General features: G+C 43.9%; 1 protein-coding gene across 1 annotated transcript in view; it reads right to left on the bottom strand.

The window, feature by feature from the left end:
• LOC140476805 (fibrocystin-L-like) overlaps positions 1-26260 on the bottom strand; it is a 261275-nt gene that overhangs the window by 214098 nt on the left and 20917 nt on the right. Inside the window, 10 exon segments of the mRNA XM_072569599.1 lie at positions 1357-1427; positions 2822-2864; positions 2955-3028; positions 10327-10380; positions 12760-12853; positions 18714-18771; positions 19257-19338; positions 22330-22474; positions 22549-22635; positions 23309-23412. Coding sequence (XP_072425700.1) covers positions 1357-1427; positions 2822-2864; positions 2955-3028; positions 10327-10380; positions 12760-12853; positions 18714-18771; positions 19257-19338; positions 22330-22474; positions 22549-22635; positions 23309-23412 — 812 coding nt within the window.

Raw genomic sequence — 26260 nt, 5'->3', positions numbered from 1 at the left:
CCTTTCTGAATCTACTACAATTTATTATGATGAAGATTTCTGAAGAAGGGTCACTGGATCCAGAATGTTAACTGTGCTGTCAGGCCTGCTGAGCTTTTCTAGAAAATTATTTTTATTCCTGATATAAAATGTCTACAGTTCTTTTCAGTTTTTTTGTCTACTACTATTTAAGGTTTGCCCCAAATGAAAGTTCCTTAGCAGCCAATCAGGCATAGCTTCTCTGTGATGCCCTGCCCCCAGTCACACAAGTCTGGACATAGTCTCTGCTCCTTCTCAAAATGCTGCATTCTGACACCAACTGCCAGGACACTCTTCCCAGAATGCTTCATGGAGACACCAACTGTCAAGACAATCTATCGCGAAGGACCGTCCAATCAGACTGAACCACTCAGTGGGAAAAGAGAAAGATAAGTTTGACCTTGTGAGTATGTGGATCTACAGGTAGTGAATCCATGAATAGCAAGAAGTGATTAATTTGATTTGCAGATGTTTTAACAGTGTAGAGAGTTAAAAAAAATACATCAGAGGTAGTGTCGTCCCATTCCCCCCTTCACTTGAAGTAAAACGCTCAGAGACACAGTATTGTTTTACTTCCTTCATCTTTATTCTTGGCCCTGGAGGGAGAGAGAATGATCGCCCATATACACAGAGACATCTGTTCTCAGTCTTCTCTCTTGAACAGCGGATTCTTAATGAATTATATAGTTGCTTACAGGGAGGAGCACCCAGATAAGGCAACATACATATTGATTGGGTGAACGTTACAATCAACGAGTGTCAATAGTAGAGATTAAGCCTTCTGCTGTTACACAATGAATGTTCTTAATCTTAACTGGCTTCACATAATGAATATTTTTCACCTTGTTAAACTGACCTTACGTACTACATGTTTCCAATATTGTTAAATGGCTCTACATAATGAATGCTTTTTCACCTTGGTTCCACCTATTACCCTTGCCTCCAGCACCCCATTGTTAACTGCAAGTTCTTATCTTATCTGAGTCATGCTCAGCTGAATCACTTGTTTCACAAAACTCAGAATTTAACTCTTTCCTTACCTGCTTATATCTTATACACTTTCTCAGCAAGAGAATAGGTAAACAAAGGTACACAAATGTAAGGTTATTGGTAATCAGTGGAGTAAATGTGTTTATTTAGCACAGTGTGTTGTGATCAGGAACATTTCACTAAACTAAAGCTTTATGTAAAAACTATTGTTATTGTTTGACAATCATGAATTGTGTCAATCACCGAGTGTTATGGAGACGATGCTGATGGATCATCCATACAATGTGGTATCACATAATGAGGTAAGGAATCACAACCAGTTCCCCAAGTAAACTGTGATGCTCTTACCTGCGTAGGTTTGGAACATGCTGAGTTTATTGAGGGAAGAAATGAAGTAAGTGTTCAGATTGGGCAAAGACCTGCAAGAAGAAAAATTCAGGGAATAATTAGAAAAAGGATATCTGTCAGACCTAAACAGTACAGGGATCCATGTATTGTCAATTTTAAAACCTTTTTAATCTTATGTTTAATGTTATGAAATGGAGCAATACAAGGTAGTTTGGAGTACATTGTTTGAAAAGTGAACATTTTTTGGATGCTTGTGTTACGCCATGGAGGTGAACCCCTCTGTTAATTAAACCAAACATCCAGAAAACTCACCTCGCTTCATAATCTGTTAAAATACGAGTAAGAGAGAACTCACAAATTCCACTATTTAAAGAAAATAACATCAATTTATTTTTCTAAAACTTTTCACTCTAAAAGTGAACATTGAACAACTATTCACAATTCTAAGATCCCCCCTTTCTCTTAACTGCTTATTTTCTACCTCCAGCTCTATAACAATATGCTGTTCCAATAAGACACTTATTAAAATTACATCAACTTAATTTTAAAACCACGCAACCACTCTCGTCTTCTGTCTCTTTCTTCTTCCGACTGAGGATCTCCCTGGGTCATTTTCTATCTTTTTACTGAGAGTATGTTTCATATGAAAAGGTACCTTTGTTAGAGAGTGTTTCCTGATTTCTTGGAGAACCTGATGTTAGCTCCCAATGTGTTTCTGTCTCAATAGCAGTTGCTGTATGACCATTTGGTCAGTTGCTCTCTGATCAATTTTCAAAATGGCCACATTTTATACTCCCCCAACATCAGATTGTCTCCTTGGTTTGATATTGAAATAACAAAAAATTTAAACTCAATTGGGTTTTAGTATCCTAGGGCATAATTCAAACTGATTGATTAAATTTGAATTGTTGTCAAAACAGCAACCAAAATTTGGATATCCATTTCCATGTCACATATTTTTAGTTTGCCAGTAGACTCTGGGTCTGCCATTTAGTCTCACACCCAGGTGCTTGTGAGCTCTCAGTTCAGAACAGCATTCACTTTCTCTTAAAGGCATCGCACACACCTTCAACTTCATAATACTTGAATAACATTGAACTATATATTGCTTTTAAATACATACAGACATATCATCCTGGATGAATATTATATCTGGAAATCTGAAACAACTTGGGATAGGTAAAATATGCAACTATTCCTCTGCCTGCTCGAAATTAAAAATTGAAAACCTTCAAAGCTTCTTCTAAACTTAAGACACCCATTGAAAATTAAATTCTCAACTTTGACAACAATAACGCTCATGGGGCATGTGAAAAATAAGCAGTAACTGGTGCTATGTAATTTCTGCTATACAATACTTTACTGTGTGTGCACCCAGTGCATCAACACACAACTTTTGTTGCCATGTAATTACTACTGCAGAAACTTTAAATTCATACCTTATTACTTTCACTCCATGTCTTACCTTCCATGGCCATTGTCCAAAATAAAACTCACATTGTGGTGACCTAAAACAAACATTTATGAGATGACATACTGTACCAGATACTGCATTTAGAATAAATATGGATCACAAATGCAATAAATATGAAACTTACCAACATATGTTCCAGTCATTTTACAAGTAATCATGCCACTGTCACTGTACACATTGTCAAGTTTCAAACCGTACCTACAGTTATAAAATAAAATCTTGCAGTTATTCAATAATTATATAAATATTGCAAATACTGTTCATTAATTTAATTTAATGACTGTGTTTATGAAGGAAGTCTGTTATTCATGGGTTGGAATAAACCTAACAACATGTTGTATCCTAAGCTTCCAGAAAGCCTCTGCCAATGTTCCAGGTGAAATGCTGCCCATCAAAGGGCTGAATTTTACCAGGTGTCAGGTGGGTATCAATTTCAAGAGAATTCATGTAGGTTCTCTCTCCTTGACCTCAGGTAACGTAGTAATAGAGTCACACAGCACAGAAACAGACCCTTTGGTCCAAATTCAGTTCATGCTAAACTTAATCACAAACTAAACTAGTTGTGAAAAAGTGAGAACTGCAGATGCTGGAGACCAGCACCAGCCCCACACCAGGTCCTAGCTCCCAGCCCTGCCGTATTTTCAGCATCCCTCCAGACCTCCTCCTCTCTGAGGATGAAAGATCAGTCCTCAGCAGAGGCCTCACCTTCATTCCCCTATACTCCCGGATCAATGAGTTCGACACGCGGTTAGACATCGAGCATTTCTTCCGCCGCCTTCGCCTCCGCGCCTACTTCTTCAACCAGGATTCTCGCCCACCCTCTGACGACCCCTTCTCCCGCCTCCAACACACCCCATCTACCTGGACACCACGTGCTGGCCTCTTACCCACCCTCGATCTCTTCATATCCAACTGCCGCCGTGACATTGACCGCCTCAACCTATCCACCCCCTCACCCACTCCAACCTCTCATTGTCACAATGCACAGCCCTCCACTCCCTCCGCTCCAACCCCAACCTCACTATCAAACCGGCAGACAAGAGAGGCGCAGTGGTAGTTTGGCGCACCGACCTTTACACCTCTGAGGCTAAATGGCAGCTCGCGGACACCTCCTCCTACTGCCCCCTTGACCATGACCCCACCTCCCACCACTAAACCATAATCTCCCAGACCATCCATAACCTCATCACCTCAGGGGATCTCCCATCCACCGCCTCCAACCTCATAGTCCCACAATCCTGCACCACCCGTTTCTACCTCCTGCCCAAAGTCCACAAACCCGACTGCCCCGGCCGACCCATTGTCTCAGCCTGCTCCTGCCCCACTGAACTCATCTCTGCATACCTCGACACGGTCCTGTCCCCCTTAGTCCAAGAACTCCCCACCTACGTTCGGGACACCACCCACGCCCTCCACCTCCTCCATGATTTTCGCTTCCCCGGTCCCCAACGCCTTATCTTCACCATGGACATCCAGTCCCTATAAACCTCCATCCCCCATCATGAAGGACTCAAAGCCCTCCGCTTCTTCTTTCCCGCCGACCCAACCAGAACCCTTCCACTGACACCCTCCATCGACTGACGGAACTGGTCTCACTCTTAACAACTTCTCTTTCCAATCCTCCCACTTCCTCCAAACCAAAGGAGTAGCCATGGGCACCCGCATGGGCCCCAGCTATGCCTGCCTCTTCGTCGGATATGTGGAACAGTCCATCTTCCGCAGCTACACTGGCACCACCCCCCACCTTTTCCTCGCTACATCGATGATTGTATTGGCACTACCTCATGCTCTCACGAGGAGGTTGAACAGTTCATCCACTTTACTAACACCTTCCACCCTGACCTCACATTTACCTGGACCGTCTCAGACTCCTCCCTCCCCTTCCTAGACCTCTCCATTTCTATCTCGGGTGACCGACTCAACACTGACATTTACTACAAACCGACCGACTCCCACACCTACCTAGATTACACCTCCTCCCAACCTGCTCCCTGTAAAAACGCCATCCCATATTCCCAATACCTTCACCTCCGCTGCATCTGCTCCCAGGAGGACCAATTCCACTACCGAACAACCCAAATGGCCTCCTTCTTCAAAGACCGCAATTTCCCCTCCGATGTGGTTGACGATGCTCTCCACCACATCTCCTCCACTTCCCGCACCTACGCCTTGAACCCCGCCCTTCCAATCGCCACCAGGACAGAACCCCACTGGTCCTCACCTTCCACCCCACCAACCTCTGGATTCATCGTATCATCCTCTGTCATTTCTGCCACCTCCAAACAGACCCCATCACCAGGGATATATTTCCCTCCCCACCCCTATCAGTGTTCCGGAGAGACCACTCCCTCAGCGACTCCCTTGTCAGGTCCACACCCCCCACCAACCCAACCTCCACTCCTGGCACCTTCCCCTGCAACCGCAAGAAGTGCAAAACTTGTGCCCACACCTCCCTCTTCAGCTCCCTCCAAGGCCCCAGTGGATCCTTCCATATCCATCAGAAATTCACCTGCACCTCCACACACATCATTTGCTGTATCTGCTGCACCCGATGTGGTCTCCTCTACACTGGGGAGACAGGCCACCTACTTGTGGAACGTTTCAGGGAACACCTCTGGGACACTCGCACCAACCAATCCAACCGCCCCATAGCTGAACACTTTAACTCCCCCTCCCACTCCGCCAAGGACATGCAGGTCCTTGGCCTCCTCCATCACCAGACCCTGACCACACGACACCTGGAGGAAGAGCACCTCATCTTCCGCCTAGGAACCCTCCAACCACACAGGATGAATGTAGATTTCTCCAGCTTCCTCATTTCCCCTCCCCCTACCTTATCTCAGTCCCAACCCTCGGATTCAGCACCGCCCTCTTGACCGGCAATCTTCTTCCCGACCTCTCCGCCCCCACCCCCTCTCTGGCCTATCACCCTCACCCTCACCTCCTTCCACTTATCGTATTCCCAGCGCCCCTCCCCCAAATCCCCCTCACACTCCACCTTTTATCTCAGCCGGCTTGGCACACCAGCCTCATTCCTGAAGAAGGGCTTATGCCCGAAACATCGATTCTCTTGCTCCTCGGATGCTGCCTGGCATGCTTAGTTGTACCTGTGTTGTCCTTGCCCCTATCCTTCCAAATCTTTCTGACTCGTGAACGTATCAACATTTTAAAAATGTTTTAATTGTACCTACATCCACCAATTCCTCAGAAAGTTCACTCCACACTCAAAACCCCCTCTTTGTAAAAAATTTTCCCCTCATGTCTTTTGTTAAATCTCTCCCCTCTCACCTCAAAAATGTGTATGCTTATCTTGAAATTCCCCATCCTAGGGAATAGACAACTACCATTAGTCCTATCTATACACCTTATTATTGTATAAACTTCTATAAGTTCTCCTCTCAACTCCAGTGGAAAATGTGCCTTCCATACCCAGCAACATCATGGTAAATCTCTTCTGAACCTTCTCCAGCTTAATAATATCTATCCTACAACTGGGCGACCAGAACTGGACACAGTATTCCAGAAGAGTTCTCACCAATGTCCTGTATAGCCTTAACATAATTGGTTAGCACTGCTGCCTCACAGTGCCAGGAACCCGGTACAATACCACCCTCGGGGTGGGGGTGGGGTGGGGTGGGGAAGGGTGGGGGGTTGGGGGTGGAGGTGGTGAAGTGGGGACTGTGTGTGTGGAGTTTGCACATTCTTCTCGTGTCTGTGTGGATTTCCTGTGGGTGCTCTGGTTTCCTCCCACAGTCCAAAGATCTGCAGGTTAGGTGGACTGGCCATGCGAAATTGCTCATAATGTCCAGGGGATGTGCAGGCTAGGGAAATGTAGGGTTATAGGGAGAGAGTATAGTGTGGGTCTGGGTGGCATGCTATTCAGAGGGTCATAGAGGACCTAATGGGCTGAATGGCCTGCTTCCACACTGTTGGGATTCTATGACGTACTCAAAGGACTGTACACAGAAGGCAAGCACACTTCATGCCTTTTTAACACCTCCCCCCCCCCCCAGGCTCCACTGTTCTACAGCACTACCCAAGGCCCTACCATTAATTGTATAAGTCCTTGTCTTGTTCGTCATACCAAACTGTGATATCTCACATTTGTCCAGATTGAACTCCGCCTACCATTCTTCAGCACGTTGACTCATTTGATCCAGATCCCTTTGTGATTGTAGGCAGTGTAGTTGGTTTTCTATGCCACCACATTTGATGTCATCCACAAACTTACTAACCATTGCTTACACTATGAATGCACCGGCTTATAAGGAGATTCTCTTGTGCTAACTTGTGCCCACCCGTGTTTAAAGTACTTGCCGTTGCTGGGGCTGCCTGGGATTTCTGCTACCAATTTGCAAATGAAAGTCCAGCTTTGCACTATGTGAAACAGTGCCAGCCAGCAATAGCCAAACTGCAATTTCCCTGTCTTATAGAGGCAGGTAGACCGAAAAGCACAGATCAAGTTTCTATACTGTAAGAGAATGATTATTCAAAATAGTTTCAAGCTATGTTTGTTCTTATAAGGAAAGGGATTAAGCCCTTAAGTGAAATGATTGTTTTCAAAGGAGATTAGGTGAAAAAATGTTAATGTATTGAATGGTTTTATTGTCAATAAATGTGCTTATTTAATTAGACATCAATATCAAAAGCCATAATTTTATTTCAGGTCAACTTCTCTCTTATGGTCTGTGCATGCTGGATACTAGGTCAGTTGGCATGGAGGAGATAAGGGCAAAATATAGTGACTTGGCATTGAGATAACATGGGGAAGTGTTTGGGATGAGGTGCCGTGAAAGGCGTGGGCTGTTTTTGTTTTAATCGTATTTTAATAACTTCAACACAGTGCCAGAGTACTGAGGCACGCCTTCCACAAAACCTGCCTTCCCACCCAGAAGTCCACACAACTGGCCCAACTTCTAGGGAATTCCGTCATCCTGGATGAAAATCTAAGCTTTTGTGACATGGATCTAAGTTTGCTTGCTGAGCTGAAAGGTTCGTTTTCTGATGTTTCGTTACCATACTAGGTAACATCATCAGTGAGCCTCTAGTGAAGCACTGGTGTTAGTGACTTGCTTTCTATATGTATGTTTTCTTGGGTTGGTGATGTCATTTCCTGTGATGATGTCATTTAGATTAGATTAGATTACTTACAGTGTGGAAACAGGACCTTCGGCCCAACAAGTCCACACCGACCCTCCGAAGAGCAACACACCCAGACCCATTCCCCTACATTTACCCCTGCACCTAACACTACGGGCAATTTAGCATGGCCAATTCACCTAACTTGCACATCTTTGGACTGTGGGAGGAAACTGGAGCACCTGGAGGAAACCCACGCAGACACGGGTAGAACATGCAAAATCCACACACACAGTTGCCCATGGTGGGAACTGAACCCGGGTCTCTGGCACTGTAAGGCAACAGTGTTAACCACTGTGCCACTGTGCCACCGTGCTGCCCACAGTGCCAGGAAAACCAAGTCAAAGAGAAACAGAGTCAAAGAAAAATATAGTGAGAGAGCGAAAAGAGTCAAAGATTAGATCTCCTACAGTGTGGAAACAGGCCCTTCGGCCTAACAAGTCCACACTGACCCTCAAGAGCAACCCACCCAGACACATTCCCCTACATTTAGCCCTGCCGAATGCACCTAACACTATGGGCAATTTAGCATGGCCAATTCACCTAACATGCACATCTTTGGGCTATGGGGGGAAACCAGACCACCCGGAGGAAACCCACGCAGACACAGGGAGAATGTGCAGATCCACACAAGCAGTCGCCCGAGGCTGAGAATTGAACCTAGGACTCTGGTACTGTGCGGCAACAGTGCTAACCACTGAGCCACCGTGCCGCCCTAAAGAGAAAAGGAATCAAAGAGAAAGAGAGTCAACAAGAAACAGAGTCAAAGAGACACAGACCAAAAGAGAAACAGAGTGACAGAGCAACAGAGTCCCAGAGAAACAGAGTGCGAGAGAAACAGAGTGAGAGAAAAACAGAATCAAAGAGAAACAGTGACAGAAAAACAGAGTGACAGAGAAACAGAGTGACAGAGAAACAGAGTGACAGAGATACCGAGTGCCAGCGAAACAGACTGTCAGAAAAACAGTGCCAGAGAAACAGCATGCCAGGGTAACAGCATGCCAGGGTAACAACGTGCCAGGGAAACAGAGTCAATACCAAACAACGTCAAAGAGAAATATAGTGAGAGAGAAAAATGAGTCAAAGGGAAACAGAGTGTGGTTCTTTTTCTCAGAAGGTTCAAGTCGATGTGTTTATTGACAGAGTTTCGGTTGGAATGCCATGCTTCTAGGAATTCTTATGTGAGTCTCTGGCTTGTCCTAGAGGTCTGAGAAGTCTGGCAGTCATTTCCAAGATATTAGACTACTCAGACCTCCTGACATCATAGTAGCCCACAAACCACCAACACACTAAAACAGCAGCTAATGAACTTGAAAGACCCTATACATACAACAAGAAAAACTAATGTCATTTACAAAATGCAAGAATTGTAACAAACACAACATTGGACAAACAGGCAGAAAACTAGCCACTAGGATACATGAACATTAACTAGCCACAAAAAGTCATGACCTATTCTCACTAGTATCCTTACATACAGATGAGGAAGGCCAACACTTCGACTGGGATAAAACATCGATTCTAGGAGAAGCCAGAGACACATGCATAAGAACTCCAAGAAGCATGGCATTCCAAACGGGACTCTGCCAACAAATACATCGACCTGATCCCATTTACCACCCTCTGAGAAAAAGAACAGCAAATGACATCACCACAGGAAATGACATCGCCAACCCAAGAAAACACATAAATAGAAAGCGGGTCACTAACACCAGTGCTTCACCGGAGGCTCACTGATGATGTTACCCAGTATGTGATGAAACATCTGAAAATGAACCTTCCAGCTCAGTGAGGAAAATTACATCCAGAACATCAACCTTAGCAATAAATCATCCCAAAACTAATTTTCAGGATTTTTTTTCCCCCAGACTGGCTTGGAGATCTGGAATAGGTCCTGCAAACCTTTCAGTAGAACTTAGGCATGGATAAAAAAATTGAGGGTGTCACTGAGCTAATGTTATAACACAAAACAAGTGAATGTGAACTAAGTTGATTGGAATGCAAAATGCGTACTATGCTGCATAGGCTGCAAATTCAAAATCATTAATTTATGCTGTTGCCTAAAGAAAATTCATGCTGTTTGGTGAAGGGTGAAAAATAACACAAGGCAGACAAGGTAGGAACAGACAGAATAATGAATAGAGTGCCTGAGGGAGAATTGTTTTGTTTGTAATAACAATGATACATGTACAGAAACCCAGACTAGTGTTGTTTGCAGATAGCACTAAACAAGGGGTATTAAAATTGGAGGAGGCACGTCTAGAATTACAGGAGTGTCAGATAGGATGAGTGAATTAAAACATGCTAAATGGAACCGTTGATCTATAATAATTTTGCAATCCGTGTTGCAAACTCACAACGTATCTGAATCAGGTTGAAGGAGCTCACAAAGCATTCCACCAGCGTAGACCCTGCAGGTTGAAAAACACATCACAAGCTCTGTTATTTGCAGTTTCTGTTTGTTACTTTAATAATCAAAGCTTTTCATTCTAATTATAGCAAGACCACATTTTGAAAAACACATGTAAGTGACTTTTAACTGTCACAGTTACTCCAACTCACAAAAGCCACTAGCCTCTCCATCCGAAAAAAGTCAAGATTAGAGTGGTGCTGGGGAAGTCAGGAATTAAGATTCTAAACAAAGTTCTTAGAAAAGCATTGATTCACTGATCACCCTCTGATGTGCTTAAAAACAAATCCTTATTGTGCTGGATTCGGTTCTTTTGACTCTGTTTTATAGAGTCATAGAGTCGTAGAGATGTACAGCATGGAAACAGACCCTTCAGTCCAACATGACCATGCCGACCAGATATCCCAACCCGATCTAGTCCCACCTGCCAGCACCCGGCCCATATCCCTCCAAACCCTTCCTATTCATATACCCATCCAAATGCCTCTTAAATGTTGCAATTGTACCAGCCTCCACCACATCCTCTGGCAGCTCATTCCATACATGTACCACCCTCTGTGTGAAAAAGTTTCCCCTTAGGTCTCTTTTATATCTTTCCCCTCTCACCCTAAACCTATGCCCTCTAGTTCTGGACTCCCTGACCCCAGGGAAAAGACTTTGCCTATTTACTCTATCCATGCCCCTCATAATTTTGTAAACCTCTACAAGGTCACCCCTCAGCCTCCGATGCTTCAGGGAAAACAGCCTCAGCCTGTTCAGCCTCTCCCTATAGCTCAAATCCTCCAACCCTGGCAACATCCTTGTAAATCTTTTCTGAACCCTTTCAAGTTTCACAACATCTTTCCAATAGGAAGGACACCAGAACTGCACGCAATATTCCAACAGTGGCCTAACCAACTGTTGGTTAGGCCGCAACATGACCTCCCAACTCCTGTACTCAATACTCTGACCAATAAAGGAAAGCATTCCAAACGCCTTCTTCACTATCCTATCTACCTGTGACTCCACTTTCAAGGAGCTATGAACCTGCACTCCAAGGTCTCTTTGTTCAGCAACACTCCCTAGGACCTTACCATTAAGTGTGTAAGTCCTGCTAATATTTGCTTTCCCAAAATGCAGCGCCTCACATTTATCTGAATTAAACTCCATCTGCCAATTCTCAGCTCATTGGCCCATCTGGTCAAGATCCTGTTGTAATCTGAGGTAACCCTCTTCGCTGTCCACTACACCTCCAATTTTGGTGTCATCTGCAATCTTACTAACTGTACCTCTTATGCTCACATCCAAATCATTTATGTAAATGACAAAAAGTAGAGAACCCAGCACTGATCCTTGTGACACTCCACTGGTCACAGGCCTCCAGTCTGAAAAACAACCCTCCACCACCACCCTCTGTCTTCTACCTTTGAGCCAGTTCTGTATCCAAATGGCTAGTTCTCCCTGTATTCTGTGAGATCTAACCTTGCTAATCAGTCTCCCATGGGGTACCCTGTCGAACGCCTTACAACCCAAACATAGTTGCCTTAAAAACAGGCCATTTTATTGTGATAATAAAGGCAGAATATCAGAAGTTGGAACTAAAATTAAAAGTTGTGGAGAAACTCAGCAGGTCTGGCACCATTTAAAAAGAGAGAAAAACAGTTAATATTTCGAGTCTAATACAACTGATTGCTATTTATGGGATTTTGCTGAGCATAAACTGACAGCTGTTTTTCCTGCTTTACAAAAGGGACTAAGTTTCACTAAGTACATTACGGCTGGAAAGTACTCTGAGATAGCTGTGCAAGTGATCTCTGCAACCTGTAATCTTATTATTTAACAAGTTCAAGGGCTTCAACATAACCATGATGAAGGTCAAAAAGATTAAAAGGCAAATCATCATAATTTATTTAAGTAGAGTTTTTTGGTTGAGCTATGTCCAAACTCCAGTTTGAGAGTTTGCGTTTATATACAGCACGGCACAGTGCCACAGTGGTTAGCACTGCTGCCTCACAGCGCCAGAAACCTGGGTTCAATTCCCGCCTTGGGCAACTGTCTGCGTGGAGTTTGGACATTCTCCCTGTGTCTGTGTGGGTTTCCTCTGGGTGCTCCTGTTTCCTCCCACAGTCCAAAGATGTGCAAGTCAGGTGAATTGGCCATGCTAAATGGCCTGTAGTGTTAGGTGAAGGGGTAAATGTAGGGGAATGGGTCTGGGTGAGTTGCTGTTCGGAGGGTTGGTGTGGACTTGTTGGCTGGAGGGCCTGTTTCCACACTGTAGGTTATCTAATCTAGTCAATATGGGGATAGGAATAAACCACTGAATCACTTGAGTCTGATTCAAACTGTATTGTATGTACAGCAGGGCTGTGACTACACACTTTACTCAAAGGTATATTTTTACCTCAAAATCCTGGTTTTTCTGAGATTGGAATCTATCGGTTTGTTACTGCCATAGATATCAGTAAAAATATCTCCAGAGATGTTAATGAGTTGACCTAATAGGCAAGAGAAAATTAGAATGAATGAAGGAAATAAAAAAGTGAGCCCTAGTATACAGTTAGAACTTTTCATAATATTAACACAGGGACTAGTTTCAAATTTAAGACCGTAAGACATAGGAGCAGAAACGAGGCCATCAGCCCATTGGATATGCTCCACCATTCAATCATGGCTAGAGATGACAAAACTGCAGATGCTGGAATCCAAAGTAGACAGGCAGGAGGCTGGAAGAACACAGCAAGCCAGGCAGCATCAGGAGGGGGAGAAGTTGACGTTTCAGGTGTAACCCTTCTTCAGGACTCGGGATGGGTGTGGGGGGGGAGCTGCAGACAGAGGGGGTGGTGGGGGCAGGGGGGTTAAAAAGGGGATAGGTGAGGACATTTAGAGGGTATGACCTGGTTGGTCAATGGGAGGAATGAATCCAATTAGTGGCAGGGAGCAGTGGTGGTGGGTGGTGGAGAGGGGGCGGGGGAGGTGGGAGGTTGGCAGGGTTCCCAGCCCCTCCCCCTCCCTGCCACCAACTGGATTCATTTCTCCCATTGACTAACGATGTTCTATCCTCTACCTGTCTTCACCCATCCCCACTTCACCACCCTGCCCCCACCCCCACCTCCTTTATCTGCAGCTCTCCCCACACCCATCTCCAGTCCTGAAGAAGGGTTATACCCGAAACGTCGACTTCTCCCCCTCCTGATGCTGCCTGGCTTGCTTGTTCTTCCAGCCTCCTGCCGCCATTCAATCCTGGCACTTCCTCCCCATAACCCTTGAACCACTTGAACCTGTCTATCTCAGTCTTAAGTATACTCAATGACCTGGCCTTCACAGCCTTCTGTGGCAATGAAATCCATGGATTCAACACTCTGGCTGAAGAAATTTCTCCTTATCTCTCTTCTGAAAGGTCTTCCCCTTACTATAAAGATGTGCCCTCAGGCCCTAGTCTCTCCTACCAATGGAAACAACTTCCCAACCTCTACTCTGTCCACGTCAATAAATATCTGTATGTTTCAATTAGATTCCACCCCCCACTCCCCATCCTTCTAAACTCTATTGAGTAAAAATCCAGTTTTCTCAAATGTTCCTCATATGTTAAGCTTTTCATTTCGGGGATCATTTCGGGAAAAGGTCCTCCTCTGAACACACTCCAGGGCCAGTACAAACTTCCTGAGATATGGGGCCCAAAACTGCACACAATACTCCAAATGTGGTCTGGCCAGAGCCTTATAGAGCCTCAGAAGTACATCCCTGCTTTTATATTCAAGTTCTGTCAAAATAAATGCCAGCATTGCATTTGCCTTCCTAACTACTTATTCAACTGCAAGTTTACCTTGAGAGAATCCTGGACTAGAACTCCCAAGTCTCTTTGCACTGCAGACTTCTGAATTGTCTCCCCATTTAGAAAATAGTCCATGCCTCTATTCTTCCTACTAAAGTGCATGACCTCACACTTTCCCATTTTGGACTCCATCTGCCACTTCTTTGCTCACTCTCCTAACCTGTCCAAGTTTTTCAGCAGCCTCCTTATCTCCTCAATGCTACCTATCCCTCTACCTATCTTTGTATCATCTACAAACTTAGCCAGAATGCCATCAGTTGCTTCATCTAGGTCATTGATGTATAAAGTGAAAAGCTGTGGTCGTAACACTGAGCCTTGTGGAACACCACTTGTCACTGGCTCCCATCCTGAGAAAGACCCTTTTATCCCCACTCTGTTTTCTGCCAGACAGCCACGCTTCTATCCATGCTAGCACCTTGCTTCTGACACCATGGGTCATTATCTTACTGAGTAGCCTCCTGTGCGGTACCTTGTCAAAGGCCTTCTTAAAGTCCAGGTAAATAACATCCATTGGCTTTCCTTGATATAACCTGCTCATTACTTCCTGAAAGAATTCTAGCAGATTTGTCAGGCATGACCTCCCCTTGATGAAACCATTCTAACTTTGCTCTATTTTATCATACATAGAACATAGAACATAGATAAATACAGCACAGAACAGGACCTTCATCCCACGATATTGTGCCGAGGATTATTCTTAATCTAAAATAAAATAACCTAAGCTACACGGCCCTCAATTCACTGCTGTCCACGTGCATGTCCAGCAGTCGCTTAAATGTCCCTAATGATTCTGCTTCCACCCCCACTACTGGCAACGCATTCAATGCATTCACAACTCTCTGCGTAAAGAACCTACCTCTGACGTCTTCTCTATACCTTCCTCCTAATATCTTAAAACTATGACCCCTCGTGCCAGTCAATCCTGCCCTGGGGAAAAATCTCTGGCTATTGACTCTATCCATGCCTCTCATTACCTTGTATACTTCGACCAAGTAACTTTTTGTCCTCCTTCTCTCCAGAGAGAAAAGTCCAAGCTTAGTCAACCTCTTTTCGTACGACAAGCCCTCCAATCTAGGCAGCATCCTGGTAAACCTTCTTTGCACCCTCTCCAAAGCCTCCATATCTTTCCAGTAGTAGGGCGACCAGAACTGGACACAATATTTCAAGTGTGGCCTCAACAGGGTCTTGTTGAGCTACAGCAAAACCTCGCAGCTATTAAACTTGATCCCCTGTTAATGAAAGCCAAAACACCATATGCTTTCTTAACAACTTTGAGGGATCTATGCACTTGAACACCAAGGTCACTCCATTCCTCCACACTCCCAAGAATCCTGTCTTTAATCCTATATTCAGCATTTAAGTGCGACCTTCCAAAATGCATCACTTCGCATTTATCCAGGTTGAACTCCATCTGCCATTTCTCAGCCCAGCTCTGCATCCTGTTTGCGTCATGCTGCAGCCTGCAGTAGCCCTCAATACTATCAACGGCACCTCCAACCTTTATGTCATCTGCAAATTTACTAAGCCACCCCTCAACCTCCCCATCCAAGTCATTTTTAAAAAAATACAAAGATCAGAGGCCCAAGAACAGAGCCCTGAGGAACACCACTCAACACTGACCTTCAGGCTGAATACTTTCCATCTAAACCACTCTCTGCGTACCATCAGCCAACCAATTCTGAATCCAGACAACCAAATCTCTGTATACCATATCTCCTGACTTTATGAATGAGCCTACCATGGGGAACCTTATCAAATGCCTTGCTGAGGTCCATGTGCACCACATCCACTGCTTGACCTTCATCGACCTGTCTCATCACCTCCTCAAAGAACTCAATAAGATTTGTGAGGCATGACCTGCTAGTCACAAAGCCATGCTGACTGCCTTTAATCACATTATGCTTTTTCAAATAGTCATAAATCCTATCCCTCAGAATTTTTTCCAAAATCCTGTTGTCCACAGACGTAAGACTGATTGGTCTGTAATTGCCAGGGATTTCTCTTTCCCTTTCTTGAAAAAAGGAACAACATTTGCCTCTCTCCATTCATCGGTACAACTCTCATGGAGAGTGAGGAAGCAAAGATCTTTGTCAGTGGCTTAGCAACCTCCTTTCCCTCTTCCTGGACCAACCTAAGATAAATCTGGTCTGGCCCTGAGGAAACCAAAGCAAAAGCTCATTTAGGGCTTCCCCTATCTGCTCAGACTCCAGGCATAAGTTCTTTACGCAATCCCTGACTGGCCCTACCTTCTCCCTGATCATTCTCTTATTCTTCACGAATGAGTAAAATGCCTTTGTGTTCTCCCTAATCCTTCCTGTGAAGCCTTTTTCGTGCCCCCTCCTGGCTCTCCTCAGTTGATTTCTGAGCTCCTTTCTAGCAAGCCTGTAATCCTCTAAAGCTGTGCTAGATCCTTGTTTCCTCTACGTTACGTAAGCTGCCTTCTTCCTTTTGACAAGAATCTCCTCTGTTCTCGTCATCCAAGACTCCTTAATCTTACCCCTTCTTGCCTGTCGCAGAGGAACAAATTTGTGCATCACTTGCAACAACTGTGCCTTAAACAGTCTCCACATGTCTGTTGTGCCCTTTCTGTGGAACAATTGCTCCCAAGCTGTACTTCCCAATTCCTAGCTTAAAAATGTGTTGCTGGAAAAGCGCAGCAGGTCAGGCAGCATCAAAGGAGCAGCAGAATCGATGTTTCGGGCATAAGCCCTTCTTCAGGAAAGGGCTCCTGTCTACACTTCCTACACTTCCAAGTATTCAGAAATCTCATCCTTCACAATGGATTCCAGGATCTTACCCACAACCATGGTTAGGCTAATCACTGTATAATTTTCCATCTTTTGCATCGTTCCCTTTTTGAACAGGGATGTCATGATAGCGATTTTACAGTGCTTTGGGACCCTTCCCGATTCTAGCAATTCCTGAAAGATTTATGGGTACAATTCCCACTCTTTGGCCTTGAGCGCATAATTGCAGCTGAGACCAAGATAGTAGCATCTTTCAGATGAGATGGCAGATTGTGATTTCATCTGATCCCTCACAGATATAAAAATATCTCACAGCCAGTGGTGAAGAGCAAATTGAATAGGACTGAAGAATTAGCCATTTGTGGTGATAGAGAAGCTGCAAATGATGCACAATGGTCATCTCTGTCAATTTATCAGTAGTATAAACAGCAGTCAAGGAACAGAAAAACACTCTGGAAGACAACAAACAGATCAGTAAAGGACTCAAATAAAATGAGATGAAATAACACAGAAACAGAAGGAGTGAAAAGGTGCTATAGAAGATGGTAACAGACACCATTAGTGTAAATGAGAAGGACAGCAGGTGTATGGTGTGTGGAGGGACAGCTGAGATGTAGTGCTACGGAAACCATTGGCTCAGAATTCCCAAGATGAGGGAGCTGCATTGTGAAGGAGTTTATTGACATTGCAGTGTTTCTTTAGCAAGAGATCACAGAAGTTCTTGAAGCTGTTAAAGTGTGAAAACTGAAGCCAGAGATCATCAACCTGAAGAGGCATAGGCCCCAACAGTACACCCTGTTTTTCAGTCTGGAATACCAAGCAGCAAGCTGGAGTCATCATGTATCTGCTCTGACTGTCATGTTGGGAATTCTTGGTGTCTTTGTTCTACTGTTCTAAGGTAAAACAGGAAGCTGCATATTAATAAGGTAATGTTAATGAGTTATGATCTACTTTAATAGACCTTTCATTACTCTCTCGCTTATGGGAATCTTGTCTCAATGCACTGAACTCTTTTGGAAAATGCAACTAGTTGCATCCGACTTTGGGAAAGGTCTCATTAGACTTCTTACATATTTGGTCCAGATTTCTAATCATAGCCCATGGGATTTCAGGGCTGGCAAGAGTGCTGTTAAGAAAATAAAGAGTTGTCAATAATGAGAAGGATCTGCTGGTATAAAATGAAATGGCAAACCCTATTTAAGAGAAAAGCTGGCTACTTTGCTGAACCTCAGTTGTTTTGCTCTTACTCCACTCCTGAACCATACAGGTTTGTCAATCAGTCTGTAAGTTTTATGAGTGTATCAAAATGTATTAGTCCTAGTATTCCCATTCTATTCACATGTGATGGTGAAAAAGATATATAAGTAGCATGTGGGGTATTTGAAAATACTTTTCTCTAACACATTGTGAATGAATTATACAATTCATTAGAACAATAGGGTGGTTGTGGTACAAATGGTGCTAATTTGGCCTATTGCATTTGTGCTGGTGTGCTGTAGGAAGAATTCATTCCCCTGCCCTTTTCTCATTGACCTGAATATTTTTTCCTTTTCAGAAAATGATCCCATTTCCTTTTACCTCAATTGAATCTGCTTCCAGCTTACTCTCAGGCCATGCATTTCACTCACTGCATTAAAACGTTTTCCCTCATGGCACTATTGCAGCCTTTGCCAATCACTTAACTTAGTGCCCTCTCATTCTTGAACCTTTGACGAATGAGAACTGTTTCTAAAAAAAATTCATAACAATCTAAGAACATGATTCCAGCACAAAAACCTGGTAATCCAGACAAGGGCGAAATCCTCTCAATGGTTGGCGTGTAATGGTCTTCTGACTGTTAAAAGAAATGTCAGAAATTAAATACTAGCAATATCATGGTCTTGACAATGATTCGGAAGGTGGAGTTTTTCAGCCCATCTATTCCCAATTGTTAATTTTGTCCTGAACAGAATGGGGAATTAAAATTGGGTAGATCTCTAAAGAGGAGAAAGAATTACTCCTTCAGATCACAACTGAGATAGCAAGTGTGAAAAATGTAATCTTTAAGTAAGTAATGGAACACTGTGCTGATGTCTACTGGTGAGAGATATCCTTTTACTAAACGGGGAAGAAAAACTTCTATGAGCCAACAGTGGCTGCAGCTAAAGTTTCAAATTTCAATCTTATTTTACATATTAATTTCATCAAGTATTTTCTATTTGATTGATGCCTTGGATTATCGTTATCAATCAACAACATTATAGTATGAGCTGCACCCTAAAGGCCAGGTCTGTGAGAGCTCCAACTTGTAAATAATGAATGAAAATGTGTTGCACTTACTTTAAAGACCATCGTCTTGTTGGCATTAATTGGAACCCCGTCTACACTCACTACAACCTGATACCTGTCTTTTGGTAGTGGTCTAAAAAGAAAGGAAAAACGTGCATGAACACCAAAGGAACACAGATTAACAGTGTATTTTGAATAGAACATCAGAAAACTTCTCACCATTGTTTGTGACTAGTCCCTGGGTGAGGCTGCCCAATTTGGTTTGATTTCAGATGGGATAACTTAGATAGTTGAGACCCACCTAATGAGGATGAACTGGCTTCCCTTCTTTATTCACCTGTGCCCTTTGTTGGTCGCGAGAACATTTATTTAAGAAAAGAATCCCTTCACCTTTCTTCCAGTCTTAAGGAATTTAGGTTTTAAAGGGAGCCAATTTAATCAGACTTTCTGAAATTAATAAAAGAATTAGATTTGAAACATGAGAAGAATGGGTTATCTCCTCCATTTTAATATTTCTGGTTGAAGTTTCCCTGATTCCCTACAGGAATGACATTCCAGAATTCCTCACCAGATAATCACTGAGTTTACATCATGTAACCCTATGGTTGCATCTATTTCTTAAAAACATCATGTGTTGAAATTGAAATTAATTATGTCCATAGATGTTGCCGGTTATGATTCACGGTCATGATACTTACCACGTCTCCTCCCCCCACAGACATGAGGAATGAAATTCAATTATCCAGGAATGGTGATTGTGGTCCTTCTTCAGCATGTGCACCAGTCCTGTTCCCCAACTCTTTTGCTATTACAGCGATGACTACATCAGTGCTACATCCTGCACCCAGGCTGAACTGGAACAGTTCATTGACTTCACTAACAACTTTCATCCTGCCCTCCAGTTCAGTTGGTCCATCTTGGACACCTCCCTCTACTTTCTTGACCTCTTTGTTTTCATCTCTAGCGACAGTTTGTGGACCAACATTTATGAAAACCCACAGATTCACACAGCTACCTTGGCTAACCCTCCTCCCATCCTCTACCCCACAAAAACTCCATCCTGTTTTTCAAATCCCTCCACCTACGTCACATCTGCTGTGCCGCGGAGACTCCCAAGCGTCCCAGGTGCCGTCCCATTTCCAACAATGTCCTTCCCTCTCCGCCCCTCCCCACACTCCAAATAGAATAAAGTGTCCTCACTTTCCATACCACCAACCTCCACATGCAACGTATCATCCTCAAACACTCGCCAACTCCAGTTAGACCCTACTACTCAGAACATCTTCCCCTTCCCACCCCCTCTGCCTTCTGCAAGGACCGTTCACTTTGACACTCCTTGGTTCATGCCACACTCCCCTCCAACCCCCTTGGTACCTTTCCCTGGAATGGGAAGAGATGCAATACCTGCCTGTACACCACCTCCCTCACCCTCCGTCCAGGGCTCCAAACAGTCCTTCCAAACAAGACAGACTTTCACCTGCATCTCCTCCAACCTTGTGCATCCAGTACTCCAATGTGGCCTTTTCTACATCAGTGAGACTAAACGTAGACTAAGTGTCCATTTCGCTGCGCATTGTTGCCAAACCTGAAATGGCCAGCCTGACGTCCCGGTCACCACCCATTTCAATTCCCCCTCCCACATCCTTGGCCTCCTCCATTTCTCAGACTGCAAGTTGGTGAAACAACAACTAACCTTCCGCCTGGGCAGCCCATGGCCCCGAGGACTTAACACTAAGTTCTGCAGTTTCAAATAACCTTCCCACCCATCCCCCAGCTCCTTTTCCAGCCCTGCCTCCTCCCTTCCATTCTACCTCCCGCCTCACTAACTTCTCTATGTCACCACCTCCAACCTCATTCCGTGTCCAGTCCTTACTCTCCTCCCCACCTCTTTGACCGAACCTCATCTGCCCATCTTCCTTCCTACCACTCTGCTCCACCCTTTCCGCTGACATATCACAATAACCCCATACCTGCATCTACCTATCACTATCCCACACACCTTTCCTCTAGCCCTATCCCACTCCTATTTCTTTCTGAGCTCCCTTCCCCCTTCCTGATGAATGGCTTCAAAACAAAATGTCAACTTCTCCACTTGCTGGTGCTGCTTGGCTTGCTACATTCTTCCAGCCTCCTGTTTATCTGTGGTGATAGTGGTGTCTGGGACATTTCCTGTAAGGTAAGATTCCGTGAGTGTGACTATGTCAGACTGTTGCTTGACCAGTCTGTGAGACAGCTTTCCCAATTTGGGCACTAGCCCTCAGATGATGGTGAGAAGGGCTTTGCAGAGTCGACAGGGCTGTTTCTGCGTTGTCTTTTTCCTGCGTCTAGGTTTGATGCCACGTGATCTGTATGGTTCCATTTGTTTGAGATGTTGTAGTGATTGCTATAACTCAAAGGGTTGCTAGGCCATTTCAGAGGGCAATTGAGAGTCAACCATATTGTTGTGGGTCTGAAGTCAATGTAGGCCAGACCAGGTACGGTTAGCAGATCTCTTTCCTTGCTGGACAATAATGAACCCAATGGGGTTTTCTGACAATTGACAATGATTTCATGGTCATCAATGGATTCTTAATTCCAGACTTTTTTTTTTACTGAATTCAAATTCTACCATCTGGTTTGGCAGGATTCAAACCTGAGTCCCCAAAACATTACCTGAGTCTCTGAATTATTTGTCTAATGATAATACCAATAGGTTATCGCCTTCCCTTCCCTTTATCTCCTTCCATTTTAGACATTTTGTTTCAGGTGTCTCTGACTCTGCACTGATGTGACATTCTAGAATTTCTCTCCAGTCAGCCACTGAACTTGCATTTGCAATCATCCATTGATTGTAACTCCTTTTAAAAAAATGCAGGTTGCAATGAAAAATTCAGTATTTCCCGAGGTGATCGGAGTTTATGATCCATTGTCATGACATCATGAAAGAAAAACAACATTTAAAATTGTAAGGAATGGACAGTAAATACTGACATTACCAGTGTTACCCAGATCCCATGAATGAACTAAAATCAAATCTAACTATCTTGCTATTTTCTTAACAAGGTAATGAGTTATTTAACCTTTAGTCATCCGGTTCCTTATGAATTGCAGTATGACCCTGCATAGAGAGACTGAATATATCTACCTGGTGTAGCAAATAATCTGTGTTTCGTGGCTGGAATCTTTCTCTACGTCGCAGGGGATGGACCTGGATTCTGATAGGAGCTGCACCTTATTGCCCAGTTGTCCATTTCCTCCAGTGAAGTCAAATGGCCTTGGTTTTAAGAAGCCTGTGAAGACAGCCAAAGTATATTAGACTCAGCAAGAGTAAGACTCATCAAAGAGGGAGAGTAACCTGCCTTACCTTTTCCTTTAATCGTCAGCCTGGTTGCTCCATTGATACTACCGTGGTAAGGAGTGATGTCCGAAACAATAGGAGCACTCTGGGAAACTAGGAAATAAATAAATACATATATTTTATGGGAAGTGGTGATGTAATCACTGAATCAGTAATCTAGAACCCGAGGTGAATGCTCTGGGAACATGGGTTTGAATCCCATCATAGCAGATGGTGAAATTTGAATTCAATCATTTTAAAAACACCTGGGAGAAAATAAAGCCAGCCTAATGACACTTACATAACCACATCTGCTTCACTAAAACCATTTCACAAAGGAAATCTATCCTCCTTACCCAGTCTGGCCTACATTGGACTCTGGGCCCACAGCAATCTGGTTGACTCTGAACTGCCCTATGGGGCAATCCTAGCCAGCAGCATCCACATAGAAACAATTAAATAAATAAATAATGGGGGGGGAAGGTGGAAAGGTAGAAATGCGAAGGATATTTCATACAGGTGGATATGACAGAAACAGAAAGATAGGAATAGCAGACAGACTGACTGATAGGTACTTACTGGGGAGGAGAGAGTAGATAATCGATACTTCAACAGTGAAAACTCCCAGTCAAATTTGATCAAATTCAGATGTAATTCAAATTCAGGTTTAATTTTTCAATAAATAGCAGGCTAATATAAAATGATTTAAAAAACTGGCAATCCACTTGCTAAATACCAGCAGTGATCTGTGATAACATTTGGCTGTTTTGAGCTGAACTGCAATTACCTGCATAAGTCAGTGACCAGAGACTCAGCACAATGGCCACGCCCCATTGCACTGACTGGCCCTTCATGTTATCCCACAGCTCCCGTTCCTCCCTCTGGATCTGTCTGTTGGGAGGAGAAAGAGTATATCAGGCTGCGTGCTGACAGATTACACACACCACTGTAGTTGAATTGCCTCCTTCTACTTTATCTCTAACATTTCCCTGTTTGCTATCCCCTTCCTTCCCGGGGAAGGTATATATGGATGTGGTATATATGGACTTCCAAAAGGCATTTGTTACAATGCCACACAAAAGATTTATGAGGAAAGTTATAGGTCATGGACTAAGAGGAGTTGGAGCATGGGAATTTGAATTCGGCTAAGGGTTAGGAAACAAGGATAATTGTTGATGATTATTTTTTGGCCTGGAAGAAAGCTTGTAGTGGAACTCCCCAGGATTGATATTGGGATCCTTGCTTTTCCTGATTAATGATTAATATAAATGATCTAGATCTTGATCTGCAATGCTCAAAATTTGGGAGTTGTGACCTGTGAGGAGGACAGTGACATTGACACGTGGATAGGTGACAGATGAAGTTCAATGCAGAAACATGTGAGGTGACAAACTACACAGAGTGCTGCAATTGTAGACTAATCAGCATATTATATAGTTTAAGCATAACCTCAGTGCTATTGTACTCTATGGCTCAGTTAATAAAGGGAAGTGCCCCATATATCTTTCTATCACCTTGTCTAATAGCCTTGCTGCTTCTGGGATTTGTGTATGTACACACCAAGACCATCTCACCTTCAGTACTTTCCAGGGTCCTAATATTAACAGTGTAAGCCCTTTCTTGGGATCTCACTTCTCTGAGTTGAATTCCATTTGCTGTATCCTGCCCAGCTGACCAGTCCATTGATATCCTCCTGCACTCGACAGCTATCTTCCTCACTATTTACCACCTTACCAATTTTCATGTTATTGCAAACTTCATCATATTAAAGCCCCAATCATTAATGTGCACCACAAAAAGCAAAGGTTCCACCTCCAAACCCTGCAGAACCTGCTGGAAATTGAATTGCCGTTACAGAAATATCCCTCTATCATCACTCTCTGCTTCCTGCTTTTTCAGAGAAAGTGAGGTTTGCAGATGTTGGAGTTCAGAGTTGAGGGGCTGGGGCTGGGGGGTGGGGGGGGGAGGTAATTGGGAATCCAATAGGTAGATAAAGGTGGGGGAGAAGGTGACAGGTTGGAGAGGAGGGTGGAGTGGATAGATGGGAAGGACGATAAACATGTCAAGAGAGTGTTGCTGAGTTGGATGTTTGGGACTTGGACAAGGTAGGGGGGAGGGGAAATGAGGAAACTGGTGAAATCCACATTGATCCCATGTGGTTGCAGGGTCCTAAGGTGGAAGATGAGCGTTCTTCCTCCAGGTATTGGATGGGTAGGGTTTGGCGATGGAGGAGGCCCAGTACCTGCATGTCCTTGGTGGAGTGGGAGAAGGAGTTGAAGTGTTCAGCCACAGGAAGAGGGGGTTGGTTGGTGCGGTTGTCCCAGAGATGTTCACTCAAATGTTCCACAAGTTGGCGTCATGTCTTCCCAATGTACAGGAGACCACATCGGGTGCAATGGATACAGTAGATGACATTTGTGTAAGTACAGGTAAATTTCTGTCGGGTGTGGAAGGATCTTTTGGGTCCTTTGACAGAGGTGAAGGGGGAGGTGTGGGCGTGTTGTTTTGCACTTCTTGCAGTGGCAGAAGGTGCCAGGAGTGGGGTGTGGGCTGGTGGAGGGCATGGATCGGACAAGGGAGTCGCGGAGGGAATGGTTCCCCTGAAATACTGATAGGGGTGGGGAGGGAAATTTATCCCTAGTGGTGGGGTCTGTTTGTAAGAGGCAGAAGTGATGGAGGATGATGTGATGTATACAGAGGTTGGTGGGGTGGAAGGTGAAGACCGGGTGGGGGGAGTTGGTGGGGGCGGGGGGGGGTTGGTGGGGGGCAGGTTCTGTCATTGTTGCGTTGGGTTTGTATCCAGTGTGCAATTTTATTGAGAATCCCACAAGCTCTTATTTTCTTGAGAGGTCTGCCATGAAGGACCTTATCAAAAATCTTACTAAAATCCATATAGATCACATCAAATGAATTACCTTCGTCAACAATCATTGTTATCTCCTCAAAAGGTTCCATCAAATTTGTCAGACATGGTCTTCCCTTAACAAATCCATTTGACCAGTCCTGTCTTATCCACATCATTCCAAGTGCAGGTATACTCTGCCCTTAAGAATTGTTTCTCATAATTTTTCCCACCATCAAGATTAGATTGACTGCCCTATAGTTTCCGGGTCAGCCCTTTTCTCCCTTTTTTTCAAGTGAATGAATTGAGAGAATGCAGTTTACAAGAATGATTCCAGGCTGAAACATCAATTATTAAGTTGCATTGAAGATGCTGGAACATGTTTGCCTTGGAAAAGAGAAGACTGAGGGGAGATTTGAGAGATGTTTTCAAAATCATTGGGAATCTGGAGAGTAGATAAGGAATAATCGTCTCTGCTTGTAAAGGGACTGACAGCCAAAAGGCCCAGTTTTAATTGAGTCCTGATGAAGGGTTTTGACCTGAAATGTTGACTTTCCTGCTCCTCAGATGCTGTCTGATCTGCCGTGCTCTTTCAACTTTGTACCTATTGGCAGATGTTTTTTAGAGATAAAGTAAATGTGAGGTGAGAAAAAAATTTAGCACCGAGCAAGTAGTTAGAATAGAATTGCACTGCTTGGAAGTGTGGTCAGGGCAAGTTCAATTCAAGCAGACAAGAAGGCTCTTACAAAAGGAAAAATATGCAGGATAATGGGAGGAAAAGTAGAGATTTAGCACTAAGTCAAAATGCTAAGAGAGTTATGTGGTCTTGTTCTGCATTATACCAGCTCTGTGGAATTCTCTCAGTATTCAGTTTGCAAACACTTAAAAAGCTTACTG

This window comes from Chiloscyllium punctatum, chromosome 5 (genome assembly GCF_047496795.1).
Source record: "Chiloscyllium punctatum isolate Juve2018m chromosome 5, sChiPun1.3, whole genome shotgun sequence".
Taxonomy (NCBI): Eukaryota; Metazoa; Chordata; class Chondrichthyes; order Orectolobiformes; family Hemiscylliidae; genus Chiloscyllium; species Chiloscyllium punctatum.
The sequence above is the reverse complement of the archived record's forward strand: the minus strand, read 5'-3'. Positions and strand labels throughout refer to the sequence as shown.